Source organism: Protomyctophum bolini, assembly GCF_963924005.1.
Source record: "Protomyctophum bolini genome assembly, chromosome: 6".
NCBI classification, from domain to species: Eukaryota; Metazoa; Chordata; class Actinopteri; order Myctophiformes; family Myctophidae; genus Protomyctophum; species Protomyctophum bolini.
Genome location: NC_137867.1, coordinates 26,879,655 through 26,906,946, shown reverse-complemented (window position 1 = coordinate 26,906,946; position 27,292 = coordinate 26,879,655). Strand labels below are relative to the sequence as shown.

The 27,292-nt window shown below is 40.7% G+C and overlaps 2 protein-coding genes across 3 annotated transcripts; one reads left to right on the top strand and one right to left on the bottom strand.

Moving 5' to 3' along the window:
• Positions 1-544: 544 nt before the first annotated feature.
• On the bottom strand, positions 545-18,146 carry rabl6b (RAB, member RAS oncogene family-like 6b). Of its 2 annotated transcripts, XM_080766248.1 has the most exons (17): positions 17,987-18,146; positions 16,966-17,497; positions 16,237-16,371; positions 15,788-15,835; positions 15,069-15,098; positions 14,644-14,696; positions 14,172-14,260; positions 13,741-13,881; positions 13,085-13,190; positions 12,185-12,288; positions 11,649-12,073; positions 10,420-10,573; positions 5,483-5,680; positions 5,065-5,335; positions 4,543-4,732; positions 4,064-4,122; positions 545-3,925 (listed from the first exon to the last, which is right to left on the bottom strand). In XM_080766248.1, the coding sequence occupies exons 2-17, from the start codon at positions 17,093-17,095 to the stop codon at positions 3,725-3,727; spliced, it is 2,334 nt and encodes a 777-aa protein (XP_080622374.1). In that variant the 5' UTR covers positions 17,096-17,497; positions 17,987-18,146; the 3' UTR covers positions 545-3,724. The 2 variants fall into 2 exon arrangements, with proteins under 2 accessions (XP_080622374.1, XP_080622375.1); XM_080766249.1 differs by lacking the exon at positions 15,069-15,098.
• A 579-nt stretch (positions 18,147-18,725) lies between these two features.
• LOC308316750 (TNF receptor-associated factor 2-like) lies at positions 18,726-26,929 on the top strand. The gene is made up of 9 exons (XM_080765510.1): positions 18,726-19,113; positions 19,714-19,792; positions 20,188-20,286; positions 20,487-20,648; positions 20,939-21,013; positions 21,547-22,065; positions 22,239-22,416; positions 23,099-23,247; positions 25,075-26,929. The coding sequence occupies exons 1-9, from the start codon at positions 18,923-18,925 to the stop codon at positions 25,291-25,293; spliced, it is 1,671 nt and encodes a 556-aa protein (XP_080621636.1). The 5' UTR covers positions 18,726-18,922; the 3' UTR covers positions 25,294-26,929.
• Positions 26,930-27,292: the final 363 nt, after the last annotated feature.

The following is a 27,292-nucleotide window of genomic DNA, read 5'->3' as shown; positions in this document are numbered from 1 at the left end:
CATTTGTACTATCAAAAACATTTGAACCACTTTAACCATGTATAGTGTATACTGTACGTTTGGTTGATCTACAACTATGTTGCATCTTCTCTTTGAGGTGAAATGCTTACAAAAGACTCGTAATTGAATCACACCTTTGTTACTTCTATAAAATAAATGAATGTAAACTAATATGAAATAATTCAAAAACGTCATCATACAACAGTGCTGATCTGCAAATTTTGCTAAATTGTAGTGTTTTATAAATACTGGACCAATGAAAAGTACAAAAAAAGCTTGGTACTTAATATCTACATATTAAGTCAACACAGGTTATTTTGTTTGTTTTTACATTTCTTGAAAAGTAACAGTTTGGACATGTGACAAAATCAAAGTTTGTTGAACTCTGTGCCGTTCCTCAGTACCCTGGTGGCAAGTCAAATGTTGACTTCTTTCTTAATTCTTACAAGAATGCAAGGAATTGTAGTAATGATTAATTCAGGACTCTTAGATAGGGGGAGTGGAGGCCCCCATATCTTCATTAAAATAAACACCAATTATGAAGAAATAAGTTTGCATTTATTGACCAACCAAACATCGTCAAACTCACACAGTGTAAAGATGGAAACATGTCATGAGGTGAAAAATAAACGAAGTGTTTAATTCCAAAATGCTATCCATCCATTTTGAAAGCACTCATCTTAAATTTAGTACTAAGCACAGGTCAGCGCATCAGAGATATTAAGTATTTGGGTAAGTCAATGTCTTTAGGCGGCCAATAACTTTGATAATCTATGATGAGTTTGGCTTTCGTTTCAGTGATAATTTTCTACCATTTCAATGTAAAATGTGTATATCCCATGGAGAACATCTCATTTTGGAACAAACCTCTTCCAATATATACATATCAATGTACCACTTTATACATTCGTTTCTTGCTATACACATAAGTCTCATGCTTCACTTGAAACTGCTTTCAGCATTTATCCTCATGTGACAATAGACAAAATAGTGGAGCATACAGTATTTAGGATCAATGCTGCATAGTTTCAATTTCTGAAATATTCAACATAACTTTCAGAGTAAACAGATTGGAACCGTAAGTGGAAGAGAACATAATGTAAATCTGTCAGCTGTCAAAACATACACCATAGTAATTGGTCGCCACATATATTCCTCAATCAAAAAGATTATCAAACTGGCTTGATTTTATCAACAGCAAAGCATTTTTTCTAATCAGCATGATTAGAAAACGGTTAAAATTATTGTAACCCAACTAAGTTTGAGGCATGATCCGACCAAAGGGGGGGGGGGGGGGGGGGGAAACACATGCATGAAGGTAGGTGAAGTTGTCAGCAGTTCCATATCAGAGAGGGAAAATTATGTTTTATGTAAACCTTGGGTGATAAGTTCATAGAAAACAAGTCAGACCCCATGACAGTTTTAGAGTCCACAGTAAGCAGCATGAAACGTCTGTATGAATGTGAGAAAAGTCCAAACCTTTAGGAACAGTTTTCAGGAACATGATCTGCATGTTTTTCCATAAGACAAAGATGCGTAAATAAAGAAATAAATAATAAAGGTAAAAAGAAACAAGATAAGTGTCCGTGTCCACCAAGATGTTTTTTCCTGAGTGCAGAGCATTGTTTTAACGGTTTATAATTGGGAGCACCATGTTTTTGGAGACCCCAGCAGCTTGGCATGGCGCTGGCCATTCACCTTGCGTGCATGTGTGGCGCTTTCATCTGACTGCCTGCCGAGCTAAAATATCCAGCTAATAATATATAATATAAAACTCCCAGGCAAGCGCGGGGCATTTCGATTTTCAGTAGGGAAAAAAAAAAAATCAGTGGACACGGCTCCTAAACATTTGACAAATAGTTTCACAGAGAACAATAATTGCACATATAACAGCTTTCTTTAATACTCTTTAAAATTGTAGTGTGCTTTTACATCCAAAGAAAAAACAAACAAACAAGCAGAATCCCACAACCAAACACATATTGGTACACTGCAATTTAACACATTAGGCTTCATGGAAGATGCCATGCATTGCGCAATAATTCTCAACAATAAAAATGACCAAAGCCATTTCTGAACTCATCTGAAATTAGTATTCCAATTAATCTGACTTTGTTTACAGTAAGAACACTTAAAATTATTTGTGAGGATAGCGGCACGTCCCTCCATTGTAAGAACCTCGTTTAAGGCATCTGCACAAAAGTTTAATATATAATCTACATGGTGGAGATGTTGATGGGGAAGTAGGGGAAGGGCAGAAAATACAGGATTCCATGTCACTTTAGTTTAAAGGTATTTTCATCCCACAAGATCTTGGCCCTCAGTGACACAGGCTAAGCATGATCGTTTAGCCATTTTAAGGTTAACAACATGAACCCTGGCAGCCCTATTTGGGGACATTCATTATAGGCAACCATTTTCAAGATTTCTCAGAAATGTTCATAAATGATCTAAAATTTCAGAATTTTCCAACAATTCTTTAACCTTTAAAAAAAGCTCAGTGTACATCTACAAGCTCACAATGCGATGCATTGTGAGCTTGTAGATCAGCTACCGTATTTTCAAATCACCCAAGCATAAAATAGGACTTAAGTGGTTAAGTAGGTTTCAAATGATAAAATTATAGTAATTGGTAGGAAGTCTGCAGACCAAGGAAACTTAGTGAAGAAAACATTTTTGTCTCAGATACAAATCTATTTTCTGTATAAGTATGCACTCACTAACATTATCACAATGTGTGCTGCACTAATCAGAATGTCATGATATTTCTCATCACTAGCTTTCATAGTGTGTGGGTTTCCTACAAATTAGTATAGTGGGCATCTATCATTCAATCACAGCAATTATTATTATTTTCATTGAATAAAGACAGACAAGACTAGAGCTAAACAGATTTCTGCCATTAACTGCCACACCACTTGAGTAAGAAAAAATAGAGACAAAAATAGAACACCTAATCTTGCCCATGGAGTCATTCATCACTTTGAGCATGCTCTCAATTACTACACCAAACACACAGACATTCAGACATAATGACAACCCTATCTACAGTAGCTGGAATGGAGTGGTCCCAAAATAAAGGATGTATCGACGAAAAATAAAACATGAAGAAAATATATTCATTCAAATTAGTTATAGGGGAGAATTCATGGTAGATCCAACAATGATCAATGTTTACATAGTGCTGGGCAATATATTAAGTTCTCTGATACAATAGATACAGTATATTATCATTTTACTTCTATGTCCCTGCGACTCTTGGATTTTTGAATCCGCTACTGCTCATCTTTGAGCCTCATGCTAGACTTGCTAGTTGGGGTCCTGCATGGTGGAAGGAGTGCAGAATTGTTTAAGTTAGAAAACATGACAATATTATGACTGTTTGGTCCATAGATAATTGTCATATTACCCAGCACTATCTTTATATCACAAGAGCACTCTGTCTTACCATACTTCAGTCTTATTGGTCAGAATGAAAGTGACAGCAGTAGTGCAGATGAGGGACAGACCAATGAAAAGCATCATACAAGTACCACCGTCCTGGGGTGTTTGACAGGGTTGTCGTTGGTTACCTCTGCTGTATGGCTTGCAGCTGCTGACTTATGCACAAACAAGTCACAAGAGTTTATTCAGAGCGACCACTAAGGTCGCCACTGATGATCCACGGCTCGAGGTTTTAAAATGAAAGCATGTTTTCACTTCTTCATTTTGAAAGAGATCTCTTTTAGAGTTCTTCATAATCACCATCCTCTATTTTGGTTGCAGCCACTGCACCACCCAGAAAGTCCTCCAGCTCATCCACATCAGATTTCTTGGTCCGGGAAGATTTCTTCTTCTTTTTTTCTTTCTCCTTGTCATCTGCGGCCTCCAGCTCATCTTTTTCCTTTTTCTTATGTTTATGTTTCTTCTTGCTCTTGTCATCCTCCTGAGGGAAGAATGGAATGGTTTTATATTGCTGTTGTAATAATATAATCATATTCATTTAGCACAAAACGAATAACGGCATAATCACTATAAAGGCAAAAACAAAGTCAATGGAACAAAGCAGCTTCAGATACATTACCTCTTTAGTCTTCTTCTTCTTTTTCTTCTTCTCTTTCAAGGAGGGTTTGCTTTCTTTCTCTAGAAGAAAACTAAATATGTTAAACTTAAATCACACATAATCACACCACCAAGTGGCGCGCTACGAGCTTGTAGGTCTGCTATTTTTGAAAAATCGAAGAACGACTGACATAGGAACATAGGTTTTTCAGAAAACTGTCATTTTCAAACAGACATTTTTAGAATCTGATCTCAGGTCAAAATGGGTTAAAATGAGAGACAGTGACTTAAAATGACAAAGAGGGAGACACAAAGAGAAAGATGGACAGAGCCATAGAAAACCATACAGATGGAGTGACAGAGCCATAGAAAACCATACTGTACAGATGGAGTGACAGAGCCATAGAAAACCATACAGATGGAGTGACAGAGCCATAGAAAACCATACTGTACAGATGGAGTGACAGAGCCATAGAAAACCATACAGATGGAGTGACAGACCTTCCTGCTCCTCACTGCTGTCTTTGATGGCTGCAAGAGGCTCTTCCTGGATTCCAAGGCCGAACAGGTCTGTTTGGTTCTTGTGTTTGAAAGAGATGCCCAGTGGCTTCAAAGGTTCAGTGACTGTGGTCGGTTGAGGCTCATCGTCAGTAAGGTCAGACAGCAACTCGTCTCTGACTGGGAATGTGTCCTGTAGGGGTGTGCAGGAGCATCTTTCAAACACCACCAATCTAGCAAAATGCTTGATTTGTAATTTTGTATAGAAGGCAGAAGAGGAAATGGCCATGGTTTGTAGTGGAGGCAACTAACAGTTAACTGCACTTACTGCCACAGTACAAGATTTTATATAATATATCTTAATATTCTATATGTACGGCTGATTGCCTAAGAACCTAAGACAAGTATCCCTCCCCATCATCTAACCCCAACGCTAAAAGATTTCTTATAGTTTAGTTTACTACTGCAAAACTGGAATCTTAAAATGAAGACCTAAAATGGTCACAAGCGAGTTACTACTTTTACCTTTGCTATTGTTGGTGAATCCGATGCTTCAGAATCAAAGTCGGGGTCGTCCATAACGAAGGAGAGCATCTGCTGGGCAACAGGTGCCTCTAGGTCAGTGTCAGAGTCCTCGGCTTTGGGTGTACCTGCCTTCTTCTTCCCTTGGTGTCGGCCTGATGGCTCAGTTGTTGTTGGGGTCAAGGTGAACGAAACAGGTGTGATGGTCTGGGTAGCCGTTTTGGGCTCTGGAGCTTTGGATACCCCCTTTGGTTTTGTTATATTGATCACAGGCCTGAAACAGTGTGAAAAATAACTTCAACTTCATAGTAATTAGGTAACAAGTATTATGCTGGTTAACTTGAGTTCATTACGTTTGTCAACTCTGTTGAACACCTGGCAGATGAAATATAGAGCTAGATGATCCCGAGGTCAAACTTACTTTTTCAGTTCTGGTTCACTTTCCAAGTCTATGTCTTGTGTGACGGTGGGGGCCTGTAACTCTGCCTCCTCCTCATCACTGGTTAGGGTGATGTGTTTACTGGGCGAGTCCAGAGACTTGATTTGGGTCTTAACAGGCTTTGAATCATCTGGGTCCAGCTCGTCTTGGAAACCTGACACCATGGGGTTATCGCCATCACTATAATAGAGACACAGTCGAAAAGAGAGAAGTTTAAGAGCAATAGGAGAGGACAGGGAGTAGGGCTACTGTGTATTTTCTTAGCGGAAAATTCTATGGAATATTTGATAAGCTAATTTTTATAAATATGTCTGTTTTTTTATACACAAACAATTATTTTTGAATAGACTAAATTGATAAGTTTGACTAAACTAGTATGTATTTAATCATACAACAGTGTCCCACAAAACCACAAAGAATTGCCTATCTACTACTGTAGCTTGACACATTTTTGTTCTGTATTTTAGAACATTTTTGAAAATCTTTGAAAAAAGACAATACGGGTGCAGGCTTTAGTTCCGACATACTATTGATCCGAAACCTCAATCCTAACCTAACCCTAACCGCAAGCATGGGAGCAGCGCATGTCGGACCATCGCTTTTTCGCATCGCATTGCATGTCCCCCCGCTTCGGATCTTCGGTGTGTCGGAAAAGCGTGCGCACCCCAGACAATACAACCCAGTATAAAGTGAAATTCAAATAATTCATATTCTCACAAATGAAGGCAGTTGAGGCCTATCTATATATAAAAAATATGCTCAGACAGAGTACCGGTAATTCATTTACCAGCAGTGTGTTAGATTCAACAGTGATGTGAACCTCTTAACACTTTAACTGCTACAGGTTCTAGCGGACCATGGCTTACTGGTGCTGAAGGCTTAACATGGGCTTTTTGAACTTTTTGGGGGGCCCACAGCGAGGGGCCTCTTATAGCGAGAATCACAATCGCATAAATAAAAAGAAAGCCCAACTTGTCCACTTCAATTTAAAAAAAAAATTATGATTCTACCATCTTCCATTCTGGAGATATTGACCTTTTTCTAACACCTGCTTTTGCCTGCACGCTGCTTGTGAAAAAAAACAACAGAGATATGGAGGCCTGAAGTTGACAGACATTTCAGTTCAGTTTTTTTAGTTCAAAAGACCGATATAAAATTGAGCACAAATAATATCCTATACAAACCATATACCGAATGAAAGCCCTGAATGTCTACTTTTAGGAGGAAAACAGTACACATTGTACACATATACAGTTTGTCACTAATTGGCTATTGAATGCAGCTTGCGCCCACCAGAGAACTTTAGAGAAGGCATGGACCCGAAGAACTATTATTCACAAAATAAGGCCTATAGCGACATGTACATACTATATACCGTATGAAACAGTAGACTCTCTGCTTTCATAAGAAAAATACCACCCAGAAAAATCACACCCCTGTGAAGTGAGCAGTGCAATTGCACTGCTCACTTCACAGGGGTGTGATTTTTATTATTATTACAGTATTAGTATTTTTCTTATGAAAGCAGAGAGTCGACTGTTTCATACGGTATATAGTATGTACATGTCGCTATAGGCCTTATTTTGTGAATAATAGTTATTCAGGCCCATGCCATCTCTAAAGTTCTCTGAAAAAGATAATTTTAGAGAGCATGGACCTAACAACTAAATATTCACAAAATAAGGCCTATAGCGACATGTACATACTATATACCGTATGAAACAGAATACTCTCTGCTTTCATAAGAAAAATACTAATACTGTAATAATAATAGAAATCACACCCCAGTGAAGTGAGCAGTGCAATGTTGCACTGCTCACTTCACAACATTGCACTGCTCACTTCACAGGGGTGTGATTTTTATTATTACGAGTAAGACGCGCGAACGCGGAAGGCGAACGCAGATCGTAAATTGCAATAACAATTAGAATAAATTACAGACATGATCTGCAGGGTGTCATAGTTAGTGCTTGGACCACGCCAGCTCCATATATGGTCACAAAAGACGCCATCACACTCATGTCACCATGACTCAGCCATAACCATATAAGGAGTCCCCAAAGCAGGACCACGCCATCACACTCATGTCACCATGACTCACAAATCACTCAGCTCCATATATGGGCACAAAAGGGCCAGGTCCACATATACAGTAAGCGGGACAGACAGACACACACACACACACACACACACACACACAGACAGACAGACAGACAGACAGACAGACAGACGTGATCTGCTAGGTCTCATAGTAAGTGCTCATTGCATTCGCAATTACAGTATTAGTTTTTTTCTTATGAAAGCAGAGAGTCTTGATGCACATTATCTGATCATAAAACGGACTTGGAAACTTTCTTCAATCGTAGCCCCATATGTGCCCTCTCCCTACGCTCATTGAACTCATTCTGTGATTCGAGCTACAAACAATCGCAGTAACGGGGGGGGGGGGGGCAACTAGGCTTTGAGGAAATGATCTTGCATAATCAACATTATTGTCGATTGTCGTGTGCCGCTCCAAACATGTCCAGACATACCACTAACCTCATCGATCCAGTCTCGCGTATCTATAAGGTGAGACGCGAGACTGGATCGGATTGTGTCTGGACATGTTTGGGAAAAAAAACAACAAGAAAAACAACGAGATGGATGCGGCAGCAGCAGAAGCAGCACGTCAACGTATTTGGAAGAAAAAAAACGAGAAAGCACCACCTGTCGTTGCAAGACAAACACCCGTATGTTGCTGATAGACAGATAATAATCGATCCGATTTTGTCCTGCCGTTCATTTTATCACATTAGGTGCAGGGCAGGCTGCTCGACGGTGAGTTTATAATAGCCTGTTGTAACGAGAAAGGGGGATGGATTGGATGGTTGGATGCGAGCAGCGCAGCAGCAGTACGGCTTGCGATCAGCGACCAACGTATCATGGCGGGCCCTCGATAATGATGTGCAATCTGTCCATGACTAACTCCACATGTGTCTGGCAAACGTTACGTTATGAAATCAAATGCCGATCGTTGCAGGTTTATATACGGGCAGAGAGCAAATCGCGTTGTATCTTGTTCCGAGAATGAGAGTGCAAGCCTTGCAGTTGAAAGCAGTGGGGACTCGGGAGTGGGGGGGGAACTGCCAATGCGATCCAAGAGGAAGAGACCCCCCCCCCCACCATTCTCCCTCGGGAGAAACCATGTAGAAACAGGAGGGGAGGGGGAATCGAGTGTATTCACACAAACAAGAGCATTGTCCCATCCATTTTAGATCCCCTGACATCTGCGTTGGTCTATGCCGGACGGCCGTCTCCAATACGTCGTACGTCCTCGCATAGACCAACCAATAGGCGGTGCCAGACGCTTCTCAGACCAACACCTCTTTTCAGCAGGGGGGGGTTTTAACTCTTTTTAGAGCCGATCGGTGTTACATTATGAGTTGTCCGGGCGCAAATATAGTTGAACTATAGTAATCAATAAAAAAACGTTTTTTGGACCATAAAACGTATAAAAACGTTATGCGCTTCTTAGGGGTGGCTATAATAAAACGTTTAAAAACGCTTTCAGCATTCTATGAGTTAATAGGGAACGTTGATGGGGGTCTTAATTTCCCCATCATCCGTCCCGAGGGGTCCACTAAACATTGACAGCTCCGCTGTCATGATCTCGGGTTACCCAGAGGTAGGGCAACTAGGGACAGTGTACAGCAGACAGCAACAGCACGCGGGCTTACACAGTGTTTGACAGGGGCCGGCTTGCACTACTCGCCCATCTCCTTTGATCTATTCAGGAAATTCCTGAAGAGGCGTGGGAAAGTGTGACGTAGCAGTAGCGTTAAAGACGCAGATCGCCACAATGTGGATGAAGAATGTGATCTATACAACTCAAGGTGGTTCTACAAAGTTCAGTAGAAATAAATCATTTCAATATGGAGAGAAATCTCATACAGGAAAGAACGAGTGAAATTGGAAATGAGCAGAAAGAATTACAATGAGCAGACAAATTTGGAAATTAAACTCTACAAAGCTGATGAATAATATTTGTGGAGTTCTCACTTCTGAAAAAAATAAAGCATACCCCCCTTAATTCCTTGTAATATCTATGCAAATGAGCCTAACAATTACTTTTCAGCAGGGGTGGGCAACTTGACACACTTTTTTGGACGATCACAGGGCTATTTGACAATCAATAAAAAAAACATCCAGTCGTATTGCACGCAATCACAAATACACTCAGGTTTGCTAGTTTAATGTCAATCCAACGAATCATATCAAGGGAGTGGCACAGTGAATTATTAACGAGAGGAACAGCCATGGCAGCATATGAATGGTCCAGGTGTGTTACCCATTTAGTACTCAGCTCCTACGGCTTTTAACACATTCTGTACAAAACACGTCTGGAAACAGAGGATCAGAAACGAGTAATACCTTAGACGTCTGTGGACGTCCTAGCGACGTCCAAACGACGCGGGGCGAGATAATAATAATCAGAATTATTCCTATTTTTTTTTTTGGCATTTCGCTTTTCGCTTGCCGTATGCTAACGCTCTGTGCAAGTATTAGCTTGTCATTGACTCCCATGTTAGCGCGGCGGAAAGAATGACTCGTATCTCCTCATCCAGGGCGCTCTCCGTGGTGATGAATGGATCGATATGCTGGCGCTGCATTTCTGCTCCTCATCCGTCTCTCCCGCAAAATATGAACGCTTTTTGGAGTTTATATAAATATATTAAGATGATCGGGGATTATGAGCTCACTTTGTCAAGTCAACCTTTTTAAGAAAGTATTTCCGGTTCTTGGCTTTCAGAGTAAATGCGATCAGACTACTCTGGCACTATAGCGGCCTTTATTTTGATGCACGTTGGCGTACTCAATGTGTTAACAATAGCTAATGAGATGAGACAACAGTATTGAATTAATTTAGGGAGATATACCTGTCACTGTCCATAGTATGGGTTGGTGCAGGCCGTGTCAATTTAGACTTGGAGGGCAGGCTGTCTTCCAGGAAGCTCTTGTCCAGTCTCTCGTCGGGGACAAACTCATCCACACTGTGAATGTTGGTAGGACACACAGGCCCTGATGAATCTTCTGAGGAAGACAGAATAATACATTGAATCTTTGACACAAAAACAGGGTTTAAACTTTAAAGCCATAAAAAACATGGGATTAAATCTTTACCCTGACCATGCAGATATCTACTACGCATGCATTGTAGGAAACCAAGACAGAGAATAACAAAGAACTGTTAGTACTGAAGCAAAGTAGACCAAAGAGGCCCTTTACAATGACTACCACTGTATGTAGTGAATAACTAAATTAATTGTGAATTGTTTAAACTGACAATCTATTTAAAGTAAATAGGGTATTCTTTTTGGCGGGGGGGTGAGTTGAGCAAGTGTCCTTTTACATTCAGCACGATTCATATAATGAAAAAGTGAAATCACATGAAATTCCAATACCAGCCGGTGACTCGATCCTTTTCAAAGCTTTGCATTTCTCAACTCATGTGGCTGGAAATCTTGTGACCACTTTTTATGGAATCAATCAGTTTCAATTCCGGTCAGTTAGTACACAAAGGATCCCAATCATAACATTGACTTAAGCTAAGTCAAAGTTTCAAAAAATACTTGTAGTTCATATCACTATTGCACTATTCCACATGTCAAAAGTGTCCTTGGGCAAGACACTGAACCCTACATTGCCTCCAATGAGTCGGTCGGTGTGAGCTTGCCAACATTGGTGTGTGAATGTGGGAAGTGAGGACGCTGGCGTTGACTGTTGACTGCTTCACCTCCCCATGTATGAATGAATGAACCATTGTAAAGCGCTTTTAGCACTTGGAAAAGCGATGCAAATGCAGTTGTAGTGGAAATAGTTAAATCAAAAATATATACAGTATCTTGCACTCACTCTTCTTCGCTTATGTTTGTGTACTAGGAGATGAAGTTCATCCAATTTCTGTTTTAATTTGCAGTTAAGAAGAGCATCTGCTACCTAGTGCAATACTTTTTCACTGTCCAGTGCCCAGTTTCATTGTCTTCAAAATAAGATAACTTAATTGATCCCCGGAGAGACAGTCAGGTGTCATAGCAGCATGGATATTGAATGGATGCATAATATATTACAACTTGTATATAGTATAAATATATTAACCAGTACTAACCGGATGCAGTGGCGGGAGCATCCGTGGCAGGGGAGGCGCCAAACCAGCGGGACATGAAGCCTCGTTTTTGAGGTCCAGAGCCTCCAGTGGAGGCAGACGCTGGAGTTCCAGGTGCCACCGAGGACTGGGAGGGATGCTCGGGGGACTGGGCTGAGGTCTGGGAGTCAGGGGTAGGGGAAGCCGCTGTGACTACAGGAGCTTGAGTCCCTGGGGGAGAGGAGGCAGGTGGAGGATGGGCCTGCATCAGGATCTGGGTGGGGGGGGTGGGGATGGGGGGTTGAGGGGTGCTGGGGCTGGAGCTGCCAGTCGAAGCTCCACTGGGAGGAACAATGGGGGACTGGGAGCCTGAGGAAGGACTTTGTCCATTGGCTGGGCCTGGAGAAGCAGCAAACGCTTTAGTGCGCGTTTCAAGGTTCTCAAGGAAGCTGTGGAATCCAAAACTACCATTAGTAAACAGTGAGGAAGAAGGGAAGGACACACACACACACACACACACACACACACACACACACACAACAGTGCAGGAAAGCTCATACATCTCGTAGTTCTGATCTTCAGTCTCCTGCTGCACTCCCAGTTCCTCCAGAGTGGCATCCATGTCCAGCTGGTTGGTCTCCAGCTGCCTCAGAAGAGTCTCTCTCTGTGAAGCACAGACATGTGCAGTAAAGACAGACACATGACAAAACCCAAAGTAAGGACAGATACACAAACAGCACAGCACATACATACTGTACAGTAAAAACTGTGCACAATACTATGTACAAAATTAAAAACAAATGTATGGACAAACTGTGCATTAAAACAGTACAGTCACAGCATGCATATTAAACTTAGCTCAGATATAAAAGCGGAATTGAATCAGTTGCCAGCTTCAGAGATTAGGATCTATTTTTATGCTGTGCAAAGTGTGCACGGGGAGTGGGTCACTCAAGCAAGCTTAGGGTATGTTCACACTGTCCACCTGTTATGATAAAAAAGCACTATCTAGAGCAATATTTCTGCTGAAAATGAAGGGAAAAAAAGAGACCATCAGCATTGTTTAGCCTTGTACAGTATGTTACCTAATACTTTAGCTTACAATAGGCAGAAGAGTCACAAGTGCTGCTGGTAGTCACGACAGACACTCAGACAGCTGTACAGTGCTTATTACAACCTTAAATGCCAGTATGTCCGTCCGGATGTAGCTTGTTTAAAGCTTACTTCAGGCTACGCAAGCGTCAATAATATAATGAAGACCTGTTGTGGAGGAGTGGACCATTCATAAAGTAAAGTAGCGATAAAAATGATGGTCAACAATTTAATGTACAAATTGATTGCCTTCTATAACATATTGGCTAGTGAAATTAACTGATTTGACCAGCAGATTCAATACAGATTCTTATATATTACACATATTAATTATTAGTAACACTAACCAAACATTAAGAACTACAAACCTGAAGTTGCAAGAAAGGAATGTTGAAAAACCTATGAAGGTATTTCAGGCCAAATCCATTCTTCATGGAGGATTCAGCGTAATGAATGTAAGATGCCCCCATTGGCCTGGAAAATGTCACAGATTTTAAAGGTCAAAGGTAAGTACATTGAAAAGTTATGATTTGTGGAGTGTAGAATAATGTGGTTAGCGCATGATTAAATCAAGTTTGGGGCTATAATTTCCGGCAGTGGCTCAGGGGTAGAGTGACCGGATGGCAACCGTAAGGTTCTCAGTTCAATCCCGGGATCCCCCAGAGTTGGTGTCGAAGTGTCCTTGAAAGAGTATTTGGGTTATCTGGAAATGTGTTTTTGGTGTTTATTACAATTATTAACGTGCCTATAATTGATCAGCAGCAAAGACTGATATTTCCATATCATGAGAAACATTCATGTGCAATCTAATGTGAAAAGTTATGCAAGTGTGAAGCAAATTGCGACATACGGCTTTTGATTAATGTAATTAAAACGACTTCAATATGAACGTGATTGAACATTTTTCATTAAACTTAACTTCTAAGACAAGAGTTCTGCACATACTGTAGTCGGGGGATATTAATAAAATCTGGGAATAAATTCCTTACCAATACATGGATACATGGATCCTGGCTATTGTTACCTGTTGAGCCCGGCGATTAAATCTCTGATGTCATCAGGGAGGATGACACGATGCTCGCCCATGTCCCTGTGGTTGCCCAGGACGCACACTGGCACGTGAGTGGGCACTTTGGGTAGCTCTCTCATAATGTAGCTGAAAGTCCTGTAAAACGAAGAAAATAAACAAAACCATGCAAATCTGTGTTATAAACAATAATCCCTTAGTGTGGCAAAACAATGGATGCACAGATGTTTTAAATGTTGTTTAAATGAAGGGATCTCAGTGTTTATCTTGTTTGAAACTGCAGCATTCTCTGCTCAGTCGGCCATTAAGAAATCTGAGTTTAGCCGGCTGACTGTGATCAAATAGTGTTGTGCTTGTTTGTATGCTACAGTAGCATTAAGTGTTCATTGAAAAATGTGGCACAACACAACAGAGCAGAGCATTCTCACCACTGCTTTGTGATGTCGAACATCATGATGACACCGTTACAGTTCTTATAGACATCCAGGAACTCTGCATCCAGGGCCACCTCATCAGACTTAATAAAAATAAATCTCAAATATGTCATATGATCCTACATTAACATATAAAACACTGAAGATGACGACATTCATTAGTTAGTTTGTTCATTCTGTAGGGTTAGTAGGAGGGCAGTATTTTTCTTTACTGAGATAGAAAGCAGGAAAGCTGAGAGGGAAACACAATAGTGGAGGCTCAGGAGAGACGCCTCTGGCGGTACACAATCCTGTGCCAAAAGGGGTACACTAGGACTGGGGGTCTTCACCTCCACAGTCCAAGCCACCACTGGCCATGACTTGTATATATAATTTACAGCCTCCAAGACTTTCTGAAGCCGATACCATCACTGACCCACATAAAGGGATGAATTGTAAAAACACATGATGGTCATGTGATAATCACCTCTTGTGGCTCATTCTCCAGTTTCAAATTCTCTCCTCGCTTTTTTCCTTTGCCTGCAACAAGAGGACAGCAGAAATGTGTTTAGTTGAACTCTGAAGACAGTGATCTTCAACTCTTTGCTTTAGTTGAGATAATCATAGAAGACAAACAAATATAGCAGCAAAGCACTTTTCCTTATTGAAAAGCATCTTTCAGTCAAATTTTAACAGCCTCAAGGACACATAGCTAGCAGCTTACTTTAGTTCATAGCTTAAACAATCCAAGCACTCAGGCTTTATTTGACTTACAGTAAGCAAACCAGCCAAACCACACTGCAAACTTGGCAACAACCAACCGAGACAATATTTGCATTCAGATAACAGGGAAATGCAATCCCTATGCACAGCAAGCAAGTCCATGTCTACATACTATACAATGGTGCTCACCTACACCTTCAGGTAGAGGATATTTTTGGCCTGCGACATGTGCAAGAGAGGTGCAAAGAAAAACATCATGAATACTTAAGACAATAAGTTCTAAACACAAACAAACCATGTACGTTGTTATCCATGATGTTAGTAATCCAGGGTGGGAAATGAACACTTGCGACCAGCCAACTACTGCTGGCACATTTGTCTACTTCACTATCAGCCATTCTGGTGGTAGGCTATTTAACCATCAAGTATACTTTTTCTATTCTATAAGACAAAAAGGAACAACAGGAGATGCAACATGAGCTGGGTGTGTTTTTATTTATTCCAGCGTACTGTAGTCAGGGTCCAAACCGTAAGTCCCACAGTCATTTGAAGTGTTACAATAACATAATTTCAAAGAGCAAGATAGACAGTAATGGCAGACAATAAGAACTGTACTAGTGGTCATGACACACTACTGCAATGCACAGATCCAGCTGTTTTGGACCTGTGGATTGGACGCATAAAGTGGTAAATTCATTTTGTAACAGACCACCCACTCAGTCGCCAGTGTACAGCGAAAGTTATCTCTGGCTCAGCAGCAATGTAAAATATTTCTATGCCCAGAATCAGATCTGGACATCCCCCCCCCCCCCTTGCTTGACACCAACTATCCATGTGTAGCTACAGCAACTTCCATTCATAAGCACCACATACAAGTTCCTTTCAAAAGAACATTTATCAGCACTCACCTTTATCCACCACATCCCACACCTCTACCTTGACCACATCATCAGTAGCTGAGAGACAAGCACAGTTATTTCACACTGAGGCAATCTCTTTTTGTTTGTTATCTGTAATTATTATGATACCGTAACCAATTAAATTATGTTGCTCTAGCAGCAATAAGCACAAGGTTTGAAGCTGGGTAACTAGGGGGAGGCAGGTGACTGGAAGTTACTCGCTATTGAACTACCGTACTCCGATACTAAACACAAATGGCATATACAGGTTAGCCGCCACCGATTCTAAATTGCTGGTCTACATGTTTACCTTGATATGGGGCCACTGAAATAAAACAAGCCAAAGAAAATAAATGATATATAAAATGAACCAGGTAATAGCAAATGACTAGTACTATAGTAGTAGTAATAATAATAATAATAATCTTGTGACATAGAAATCTTGGATTTACTCTTACTTTTGTAATTCCAGTGGATGCTCGTAGCCTGAATCTCCTGCGTGGGTATGTACTCGTCCAGGAATTTCTTGCCTTGCAGTCGATGCCACAGAGTACTCTTGCCAGTATTTCTATCTCCTCTGATGACTATTTTCACTTGGAGGAAAGAAAATGAATTATAATAATAAACCAACAACTGGTAGCTAAACAAGTGAGAAATGTCATATGACACATGGAAAGTACACAATTTCCATTTCACATCCCAAATTTTCCCTGCGAATATGACTTTTTGTGCAACTTACTGCAAAAAATGTCAAGACCCAGTAATGATTAATTTCCATACTTTCTCAGTTGGGCATATTAGGACACCGTCCATTACAATTTATAACATTGCTCAATTAACTTCAGCCTAGCTTAACCCATTCTGACCTGAGATCAGATTCATACGAGGTTTTCACTGGACACACACTGGTCTGATTAACCCATTCTGACCTGAGATCAGATTCTAAAAATGTCACAGTCGTTCTTCGATTTTTCAAAAATAGCAGACCTACAAGCTCGTAGCGCGCCACTCGGTGGCGCGCTATGAGCTTGTAGATCTGCTATTTTTCAATAGCTAAAGCATAACATGATGCTGAACACCAAAATGGGTTCCCGTTCAGAATGGGTTAACAAGACACTGAAATGAAACTATTTCCCACTCAATGGAGGATATAACATACAAATGATATCAGTAGTTTGAATACTTACTGTTATATTGGACCCCCTTTGCAAAGCGTCTCTGTAAACTTTGGTTCATGGATTGCAGACCAGCGGGAATGTTCTTGTCCCTGAACTGCCCTGGCTCAGAGCCCACTAGTTTCTTCAAAGCTGAAAACATCTTGAAGGGGCTTATACTAACTCAATCAATATAGACAAATGTGGTGTTACAAGCCCCCAAAATGGCCGAACACACAACCCAACAGCTAATTGGGAAGTGAAACAGATCACAGAACCACTAATAGAAATATAAGTTAAGGATCCATATTTAAAATCAGAATGGAATGCACTTCAGACAGAGCATGCCAGGTTCCAGTTAGTGCTTTAGCAGCAGCTTTGCAACAGTTCCTCTATGCATATACAGGTATCTTCTGTTCTGTTTAGTCATCTAACTCAGCAATAATAGTTCCTCAATACAGATACAGTTTATCTTCTGTTCTGTTTAGTCATCTAACTCAAGTCATCAGATGCTATTTCTGCCATTCAGTAGTGGAGGTTACTATCATTCTGTCTCGAGCATCATCTGTAAAACAAAAACAAAAACAAACACCACTGTTGGGGATTGACATTGCCATTTCCAGAAACAGAGACTGACATTTCAGTACGGATCTCTAGTTACATCAAGCCCACATCAAGTCACATCTTAAGACTTAAAATGTAGCAGACTGCTTACTATTTGTCAACTCTACCTAGCGTTAGCTAACATATGCTGTTAGCTACAGCCGCTGTGTTTATTTTCTTCCAATGCTAACCAATGTTTTTAGCATACATGTTCATGTGACAGGCGTATAGCAGGTCACTAAAGACAGCGAAAACACACACGAGAGAACCTGGTGACTGTATGGTTACCCATCTTGGAACAAGGTAACGTTATCCGTCCGCTCAATTTCTGCAAGCTAACCAATTAGCCTAGCGTTAACCACCGTTATGCTCAATGACATGATCTCTTGTCATCTCTAGGATTATTTGCCAAAGTGATAAACAGATATAGAAAGACCATGGAAATACTCACGGCTAGCAAACTAAATAAGTGACTACTGCTGCCGTGGCATAATTGTCTCCGAGCATCCGACAGTTCATCACCATCCAGCCGGCGGTGGAAACGTAGCAGCAACATTCCATCGCAAAGCTAGAAGCAGCAACACAACACTGGTCTGACTGACTGACTGCCTGGTTGGTTGGCTGGCAGAAGCAGCAAATGCATGAGCAAGAAAGGCTGCCTGCTTCCCGAAGCTTACTTACTAGTCTGCACTTTGGCGACCCCTGCTGGCAGCGTTAGCTTGTAGGTCAGTTCTTTTTGGCAGACGACATATTAAAGGCACAATCCGGAATTGTATTGAACAAATTATTGCGGTTTCATGTGCAGCAGCATAATCATATTGATATGGGGATGGAGGACCCGTCACCCTGATGTAAACAAGTCTAGTGTTTTTCGGTTTGAAATGTACCCTAGCCATGTATGACATGTTTCGGGGCTACCATTCTACATACTGTGAAATAAAAATGTCAATCAATCAATCAATGAAGATATAAACACATAGATAATGTAATGTATTATATAGGCCTAGTATTTAGTCCTATTAAAAGAGTTATGGTACATTTCTATTTTATTTATGTATTTATTTTTGGTGGTCCTTTGTTTACGTTTGTATTGCTGATTGGGCTTTTAACCTAGAATTTACTGCCCAGACAGCCTCAACGATCATCACATTGAAAATTCGCACAGCTGTTGTCCACTATGTGCAGTCAGCACTCAGCAGTCAGTGTACAGCAATAGCACCAGCCTATGCTACGCTTTAAGTGAAATGTCTGATATTTGAATTGCAGTCCAAGTCAGACAAATGCTGTTGAATCATTGCAGCTAAATAAATGTTGCCAAACCGAATGAGCTGTACTTGCTGTCTTGAACACACACCGCTGGGTACCCCGCTATCGTGCGCGGCGAATAATGGCTGCACAACAAGAGCCATCTCCACCATCTTCACTGGAGGGCAACAAACCCGGGTTCCCCAAGAACATTTTAGCCAACAACCTTGAAGACAAGCATTTGTGTAATTCGTGCCAGAAAATATTGAGGAGGCCATTGCAAGCCCAATGTGGTCACCGCTTCTGTTCATTCTGTTTCAACAAGATAGTGAGGTGAGTGTCATGGTTGCTATAGCTAGCAATTTTGTGTCATCTCTTCTTTCATCACTTTCCCTTCTTGTGAACGACTAGTGGTATTCACTCCTGATGCTTCTATCTGCAAACTAGTATTCTGTGTGCCTGTCTGTCTGTCTGTCTGTTGCAGGCTTACTGTACCCAAAGTTAAATGCTATTCTAGTGAGGTGTCTTGTTGGATAATTATTAATTTAACAAGTGTGTGTGTGTGTGTGTGTGTGTGTGTGTGTGTGTGTATGGCAAACATTAATGTTCACCGTTAACGGCATTATCTGTAAGGAAGTTGATCATTATTAGTGCAAAACCATATTCACAGAAGTAGGCTAAATCTGTGTTTTTGTCAACCTGATATGGCCGGTTATATATTACAAACTTCACGTGCAAATGTATTTTTATTTTTTACAAGAGGATTCTAGAACCTCCAAATGATGGTTAATTACTTGCTAAATCAGCCTGTACAATAGAAAAATGTACCAGTTACCTGTCATGGCCAATATTTGCCAGTGTCTTCTCACTCTACTGACAGAATAGATGGCAGCTCACTATATGATTATGATATAACATATTTTTACCTTCAAGCTCTGGACCACAGAAGTGCAGTGCATGCATAAAGGAAGACTTGTTTGAGGAGCCCACATCCATTCTCAAGCAAGGTGGTGTAAGTGCATTGTTTGCTTCAGTTCAGATCAATGTTGTCTTTAAGCTGATGCTTCATGCAGTGTGGGTTGCAAGTGCAACAGTAGAGTGAGCTTAAATTCCAAACCTGTAAACATTGTGTGCAGTAATAGTAAACAAGTTCAAGGCTCCAAGCCACAGAGGCCAGACAAGTGATGTAACAAATATTCCTGTATCCCCATTGAATAACCATATACGATTGTAGAGAATAGCTAGGCAAAGACATAAGAGGTTGAAAAGGTTGAAGCACACTGGTCCTAAGTAAACGGATGCAGTTACAAGACGCACTGTTTGTAACATTAGCCTTCTGTGTGTAACCAAAGACACGAGCCAGACAGCCAGTGGCTTAAATGCAACCTTTTTTTCCCCTCCATTCAGGCGTTCCCAGACAATGCAGCCCGACGAGAAGTTGAAGCCTTGCCAGCTGTTTGTCCCAATGAAGGATGCACATGGACGGGCACCATCAAAGAATATGAGGTGTGCAATGCTAAATTACTTTGTAGGAAATATAGCCACCATCCAGATGATGGTACATTTTTACTACGGCTAGTAAATATGCATAATCTATGAGCCCACATTGACGGGTACATTTGGCTGGTCAAGTCCAGCTTTATTTGACTGAAAGTCATTCAAATATACTTGCATAATAAAATGGTGCACATTTCAATCGCCCACAGGCCAACCATGAGGGCAACTGTGACTTCATGATCATTCTTTGTCCCTCCTGCAAAGAGCTGATGAGGGCCAATGAGCAGGAACGTCACAATGAGCGCGAATGTCCTGAGAGAACTCTCAACTGTAAATACTGCAAAGAGCCCTTCCATTTCAAAAACATCAAGGTTAGCAATCATCATCTCATTGCATTTGTATTAATATTTGAGAATAGAAGCATGTACTTTTAACGTACAAGTATTTGTCTGTTGATGATATTGGTGCAGGACATGTGGACGACTAAATGATAATTATAACATATAAGCAGTACAGTAGTCACAGTGGCAAAATTTCACACAATGTTATCATTCACCTATTCAGCATATGGCTTTGTGCTACTGTGTCTCAATTAGTCTTTCTTTCTTTCTTTCTTTCTTTCTTTCTTTCTTTCTTTCTTTCTTTCTTTCTTTCTTTCTAGGCTCATGATGAAATATGCCCCAAGTACCCAATGATTTGTGAAGGCTGTGCAAAGAAAAAAATACCCAGAGAAAAGGTATACACACAAGAAGAAAAGTGATCAAGTTGAAAGAAATTCTGTATGGTACTGTCATGGATTTACCTTGTTCATCACTCACTAACTTGAGATCAAATACTGTTAGTATTTGATTATGGCTCATTAGCTTTCTTCTTTTCTTTTTTTTTTTCTTTCCTTTCCTTTCTTTCTTTTTTCTTTTTTTTTTTTCCAGTATGTGGACCACATTAAGTTTTGCAGTAAATTTAAAGCCCCGTGCAGATTTCATGTCGTTGGCTGCGATATGTCTGTAAGTTGACTTCATTTTTCACCTGTGAAGTTTATTAACTAATTGGATAAAACCATCCTTTATGTTCTTAGTACTTTTTGCTTGTGTGTGTGGTTGTGTGTGTGTACTTTGTGTGCTCTTGTACATCTACTGTAATCTTGCGTGGGCCAAATATATTTGACCCATGGGATAATAGTGATGAGAGTTATTGCTATAAAGGGAAATCAGTGGCTGGGCCTTAAGTACAGTAATACAAACCTGTTTTTGTGTCCGTATCCATTCTTAGGTAGAAAAAGAGAAGATCCATGACCATGAGCGGGCGTGCTCTTATGAGCACCTGAACCTTCTCCTGCACTTCATAATGGGCATCAAGGTGAGCCTGGAGAGCCTGCAGCCTCAGAGCCTGGAGGTGGCCAGCCATAAGCTGCAGGAGCTCCATCAGTCCCTCAGGGACCTGGAACAGAAGCTGAGCCAGCTGGGCAGCAGTGGTACAGGCGGTGCTGTTGGGTGTAGCAGTGGCGGGGGAGCCCCCGTGCAGGGAGCATGTGCCCCTGCCCTTGCCACCACTTCATTCACCCCATTGCCAAGCACGGTGGGAGCAGCCCTGGAGCTCCAGCTGCACAGTGAGAAGACCAAGGTAGCTGAGCTGAGCCGACGCTGCCAGGAGCTGGAGCTGAAGGTGAGCACATTCGAGAACATTGTGTGTGTTCTGAACCGTGAGATGGAGCGCTCCTGCACCACCATGGAGGCCTACAATCGCCAGCATCGCCTGGATCAAGACAAGATCGAGATACTCAACAACAAGGTGAGTAGATTAGAGATTATTGTTAGGTAACAGGTACGGTCGCCCCGATTCCATCTCGCCCCCACTTTTTGCCTATTGTCAAAATGAGCAGGACACTGGACACCTACTCATTTTGAACTACTCAAGGCTTATCAGTTTAATTCCTACTGTAAATGTTTCTGACTGTGCTATAGGTACGCCAGCTAGAGAGGACTGTGGGGCTGAGGGATCTGTCCATCGTGGAGATGGAGGGTAAGATGCGAGAGATGTCTGCGGCTACATTCGATGGCATCTTTGTCTGGAAGATCTCCGACTTCACCAAGAAGAGGCAGGACGCGGTGGCTGGGAGGGCCCCTGCCATGTTCTCACCTGGTAACGAATGCATAATTATGAAATCTAATGTCAGAGTTAGGTGGAGTTAGTGTAAAATACTACTGCTTGTACTGACTAGTATTATTTTCTGCTCATTGATATCATGTACAGTAGTAGTGTGAAATACTTCAAATACATGTCTGATCTATTGTGATGTCTTTGCAAATCTAGTGACAGTAATCCACACACATTGGCTTGGTTAAAGGAGAATTCTATACTAAAAGGATTTCTTACCTGTAGTTGTTACGTCCCCACCAAAGAGGTCCAGGTGTTATTTTGTGCAAAAGCCCATTATTGGCTATTTCCCCTACCATAAGCCCTCAATGAATTGCATTGAATTGAATGGGGCTATGGGGTGTTATGGGGTGTGCTAATTCGCTTATTTCCATCGCTCAAAAAAAAATATTTTTTGTATATATCCTCTCTTCATAATGTAAATAGTATCCCAAGCTGCACACTTTACTACTTATTTCGATGGAAATAAGCGAATTAGCACAAAAACCCAACCCCCATTGAGGGCTTGTGGTAGGTGAAATGGCCAATAATGCACTTTTGCACAAAATACACCTGGACCTCTTTGGTGGGGAAGTAACAACTACACATAAAGGTACGTAAGAAAGCCTTCTAGCATGGAATTCTCCTTTAAGTGATATGTCATTTAAATATATTCTTTATTTGACAGCCTTTTACACCAGCAAATACGGCTACAAAATGTGCTTGCGGATCTACCTGAACGGAGACGGGACGGGGCGGGGCACTCACCTATCTCTGTTCTTTGTGGTGATGAGAGGACATAGCGATGCGCTCCTCAAGTGGCCATTCAACCAGAAGGTAAAAATCTTAATTATTATCATACCGGTAATTAAGTTATACTAAGAGCCAGGGATGGACAGATTAACACAAAAACTGCTCATGACGGAACGTTCCGCCAATTAAAATCCAACTGTCAACTGCTTCTGACGGAACGCTCTGTTGTATAAGCTTTATTATTGATATCAAACGGGATTGCTGTTTTCTTTTCTTTTTTTGCTTGGCCTTTCCTTTTTCAGCGATCCTAGACCGGTTTCGCACATGCGCACTGACCAAACGCCCGATGTTCGGAGGTCTTTTCTGATTGTCCGGTGATCCCGATTGGAACATTGGCATTTTCTAGACTAGAGCAAGGATGGCCTCATTTTAGCTCGCTAGCATTGACGTTAAATATTTAGCTTCTAAAATGGACTGGCAAAGCAGACGTGCGTCACACTAAAATGAAGTAGATCCGTGTCGGCAGTAAAGCGCTGGCACTTTCGTCGACCAGGGGGCAGAAATCACACTCATGTGAAGTGAGGGGCACAGCAAGGGCAGTATTTATATCAGCCAGATGACATCTTACGTTGTCCTTTACTGCCCTAAACAAACTAATTTACCGCCGATATCGCCTTTTCATGCCTCTTGGTCCAAACGCCCTCCCCACCGAGTTCGCCTTTTGAAGCCTATTTTAATAATTGATTACGGTTTACAACTGTGTTCTCTACGCGCTTTTAAGACTCAAAGAAAACTTTAAAATAAAATTCCGCTGGCTATGCTGTCTTTGGGAACACGGCTTTCAGAATTGTAATATATCTCTGATTATTCTTTTTCGTTCAAAACAAGCTTGATTTGAGCCTCATTTCTCTAAACGCTATGATCCCTGGTTACAAAATATATGTTTTGGGTGAATTAAATAACATTCACAGGACCTGTTACATAGCGATTAATCACTTCCAGACTCTCGGTTTCTGGCTGAAACGGCTTTCAAACTAAAGCTGTTAAAATGAATGGATGGCGCTGCTGGAGTACACATTTCAGCCACCAGATGATGGTGTCAGTGGTCAATGCTGTTATTTTTAATTAGACTCTAAACAAACATTAAAAGTCCATAGACTTGACTGCCACATGACATAATTTCCGAAAGCCATGCATTGGAAGTCCCTCTGAAATTATGTCATGTGTGGCTATTCTGAATCATCTTGATGTCCAAGAGAGCTCTTCAATATACAGTATACTTAGTTTTCACGCGTATTAAGTTGCCTTAGCTTAGACTATGTTGCAAGTACCTGTACCCTGTGTATTTAGAATTGTGCGTTTCTATGCATTATTCTTTTTACATTTATTATATCTTAGGTAGTTCTCCTTGACTGCTTGTAGTGTGAATATACATTTGAATAAAGCCTTAATCACCATCATAGCTCTGTAACTTTTACATCCTACTTGACAGAGCTAATAGAGCATGCCTGCACACTCAGGGGAGAAATAGAATTTTGACCTTCAGGCAGTACCACTTGTCAACCAGTAGTGGTCAATGGGTGAATGTAATGCACAATCTATGTAAAGCGCCTTGGATAAAGGTGCTATATAAATGCACCATTTATCATTTACCACAGTCTGTCACCCATGTACAGTACAGTATGACAGGCAGTCAAGTCAAATATACTTGTATACATTTTAGTTTTAAGCATACAATATAAGAAAGTAGATGCAATTTTCATTTGTAAGATTACATAAATAATAAAGTGTTACAATTACTATAGTCTGCAACCACACTAATCATTAATAAAACGAGGAAGCAGGGAAATGAAATGATCTATTACCTATCAGATGGAATGTAAAGTCTAGATATTATAATTTGATGCCCAGGTCACCCTCATGCTGCTGGACCAGAACAACCGGGAACACATCATTGATGCGTTCAGGCCAGACATCTCCTCTTCATCCTTTCAGAGGCCCGTCAGTGATATGAACATCGCTAGCGGCTGCCCACTCTTCTGTCCTCTATCCAAACTGGACTCTAAAAACTCCTACATCCGCGATGACACTATCTTCATCAAGGCAATTGTAGACCTCACCGGGCTATAGACTGACCACAAAGGGTGGCACCTATAACCCTGACCATGGTTGCTACTACTAACCTGTTTGATGACAGGCTTTGTTTTTGTGTCAAGAATAGTAATTGGCATAGCTGTTTTGGTTCTGCCTAGCTCTTTCGGGTTTGAGGTTGCCAGACAGACATTTCCCCCCACCACCAGTGGTAGGTGGGGGGAATATAAAAAATAAATTACTTTTTATTTTTTATTTTTTTACACTAACCTTGCTTGCCACAATGGACACAATCACCTGTCACAGCCAGAGTTTAACAGCATTGTAGCTAATGACTGTCTGGTGTTAATTTCTCACGATGCTACAGCCAGTCTAAAGTGTAGCATTTAGAGTTTTTAGACTGACATACAGAAAGCATTCCCAAGACATAGAATATCACAAAGTGTTATGAGAGGTATTTACAAAATTCTGATTTAAAGAACTAGATTGTTTTCCAGTGCTCATGCCTCATGCTCAACTTGTGCCATGGGCCACTGACACTGTAGCTATATCTAGATGTAATAGTCTACTTATATTATTACTAATGCTAACAAAGCGATAGATAAGGCTGTGCTAGATGCTTGATTTAATTCTTGTCAGTATGCCGTGCTTGACATTTGATTAAACATCAATTACTTTTTGCAATAATGGCAGCGTGACACATCTAGCCTTCAGACTTAACCAGTGCACTTGGCACATGCAGTTTGCAGTAAAGTAGGAATATTGAAGTTGTGTGCTGTTTTCCTGAAAATCCAGGGCTCCAAGCTCAAGTCCTCTGTTGGTAATTGTTTGTAGTGGTGGACATTGCTTGAATTCCATTAATTCAGATTACAGTATTTAAGTTGTGAATGTTGTCGAGCATGTGTGAGTGTGTGTACCATTGTGTTACTTCGCTCTTAGTTGCAGTGTTTTTGCATGTTGGATCTGTGGAAGATACACCGTAGCTCAAGCAACAGCTTCTATCTAGGTTGTTGCCCTAAAGAAATGGCAGTGGCGATAGTGCACTGCTGATATAACCATATGGAAATGTAATGACCTATTTGTCAACAAAACATTTGTGCATACATGTTCAAATATCCTCTAACAAGACACAACCTCTAATAATGGCATGGTTTCCCTGTGAAACTGAAAGAAAGTTTGCTAAATTAGCAGATGTGGCTAACTGGCTTGAATCCTCCTACATATAATAGCCTACATCTAAAAATGTCATGTAGCCGACATTACTTGCCTTCATTCTTTTACATTGTATAGTGATTTTGCATCTAACAAACAATGCCTACACATCATCACCAATTATGTGCTAATGTGAGCTTTGTGTGCCAATGTTGATAATGTGGCCTACGGAGCTTGGCAGCGTCAGCTGAGCTGTGTGGTTCGCTATATGCAAGTGCAGCTGAGCTGAGCTGTGATTGGCATAAGCATCAGCCGAGTGCTAAAGTTGCTGAACTGTGATTATTGTGGCGGTGTCAGCTGAGCTGTCTGGTGCACTGTATGCACATGCCAGCATGAGCTGCACTAATTTGTCTACTTTTGTGGGGATAGAAATAGATACAGATAAATCTGTTCTAGACAGTTGGCTCCTTCGGTGCTACACCATACAAATACATTAGCAAGAACCGCATTTTTACATTGAAAGAATTGTGGCATATACATATATGATATTATCATCTATATTAGTTTATTTGACCAAAACATACTGTTAAAGTTGATTGTTTAAATAAATCTCTAAATATATATATATATATATATATATATATATATATATATATATATATATATATATATATATATATATATATATATATATATATATAAATACTATACTATACTATATATACTATATATATATGACACTGAGAGTCAGAGTTTATGGCCCAGGACGAGAGTCTAGTTGAGGTATTAAAAGGGTAATGGTCAATGTTATTCACAGCTTGGAGCTGACTTATTTTTAAATAGAAAATGAAGTGCCTGTATTAGTTATGTTTCAATTATATTACAT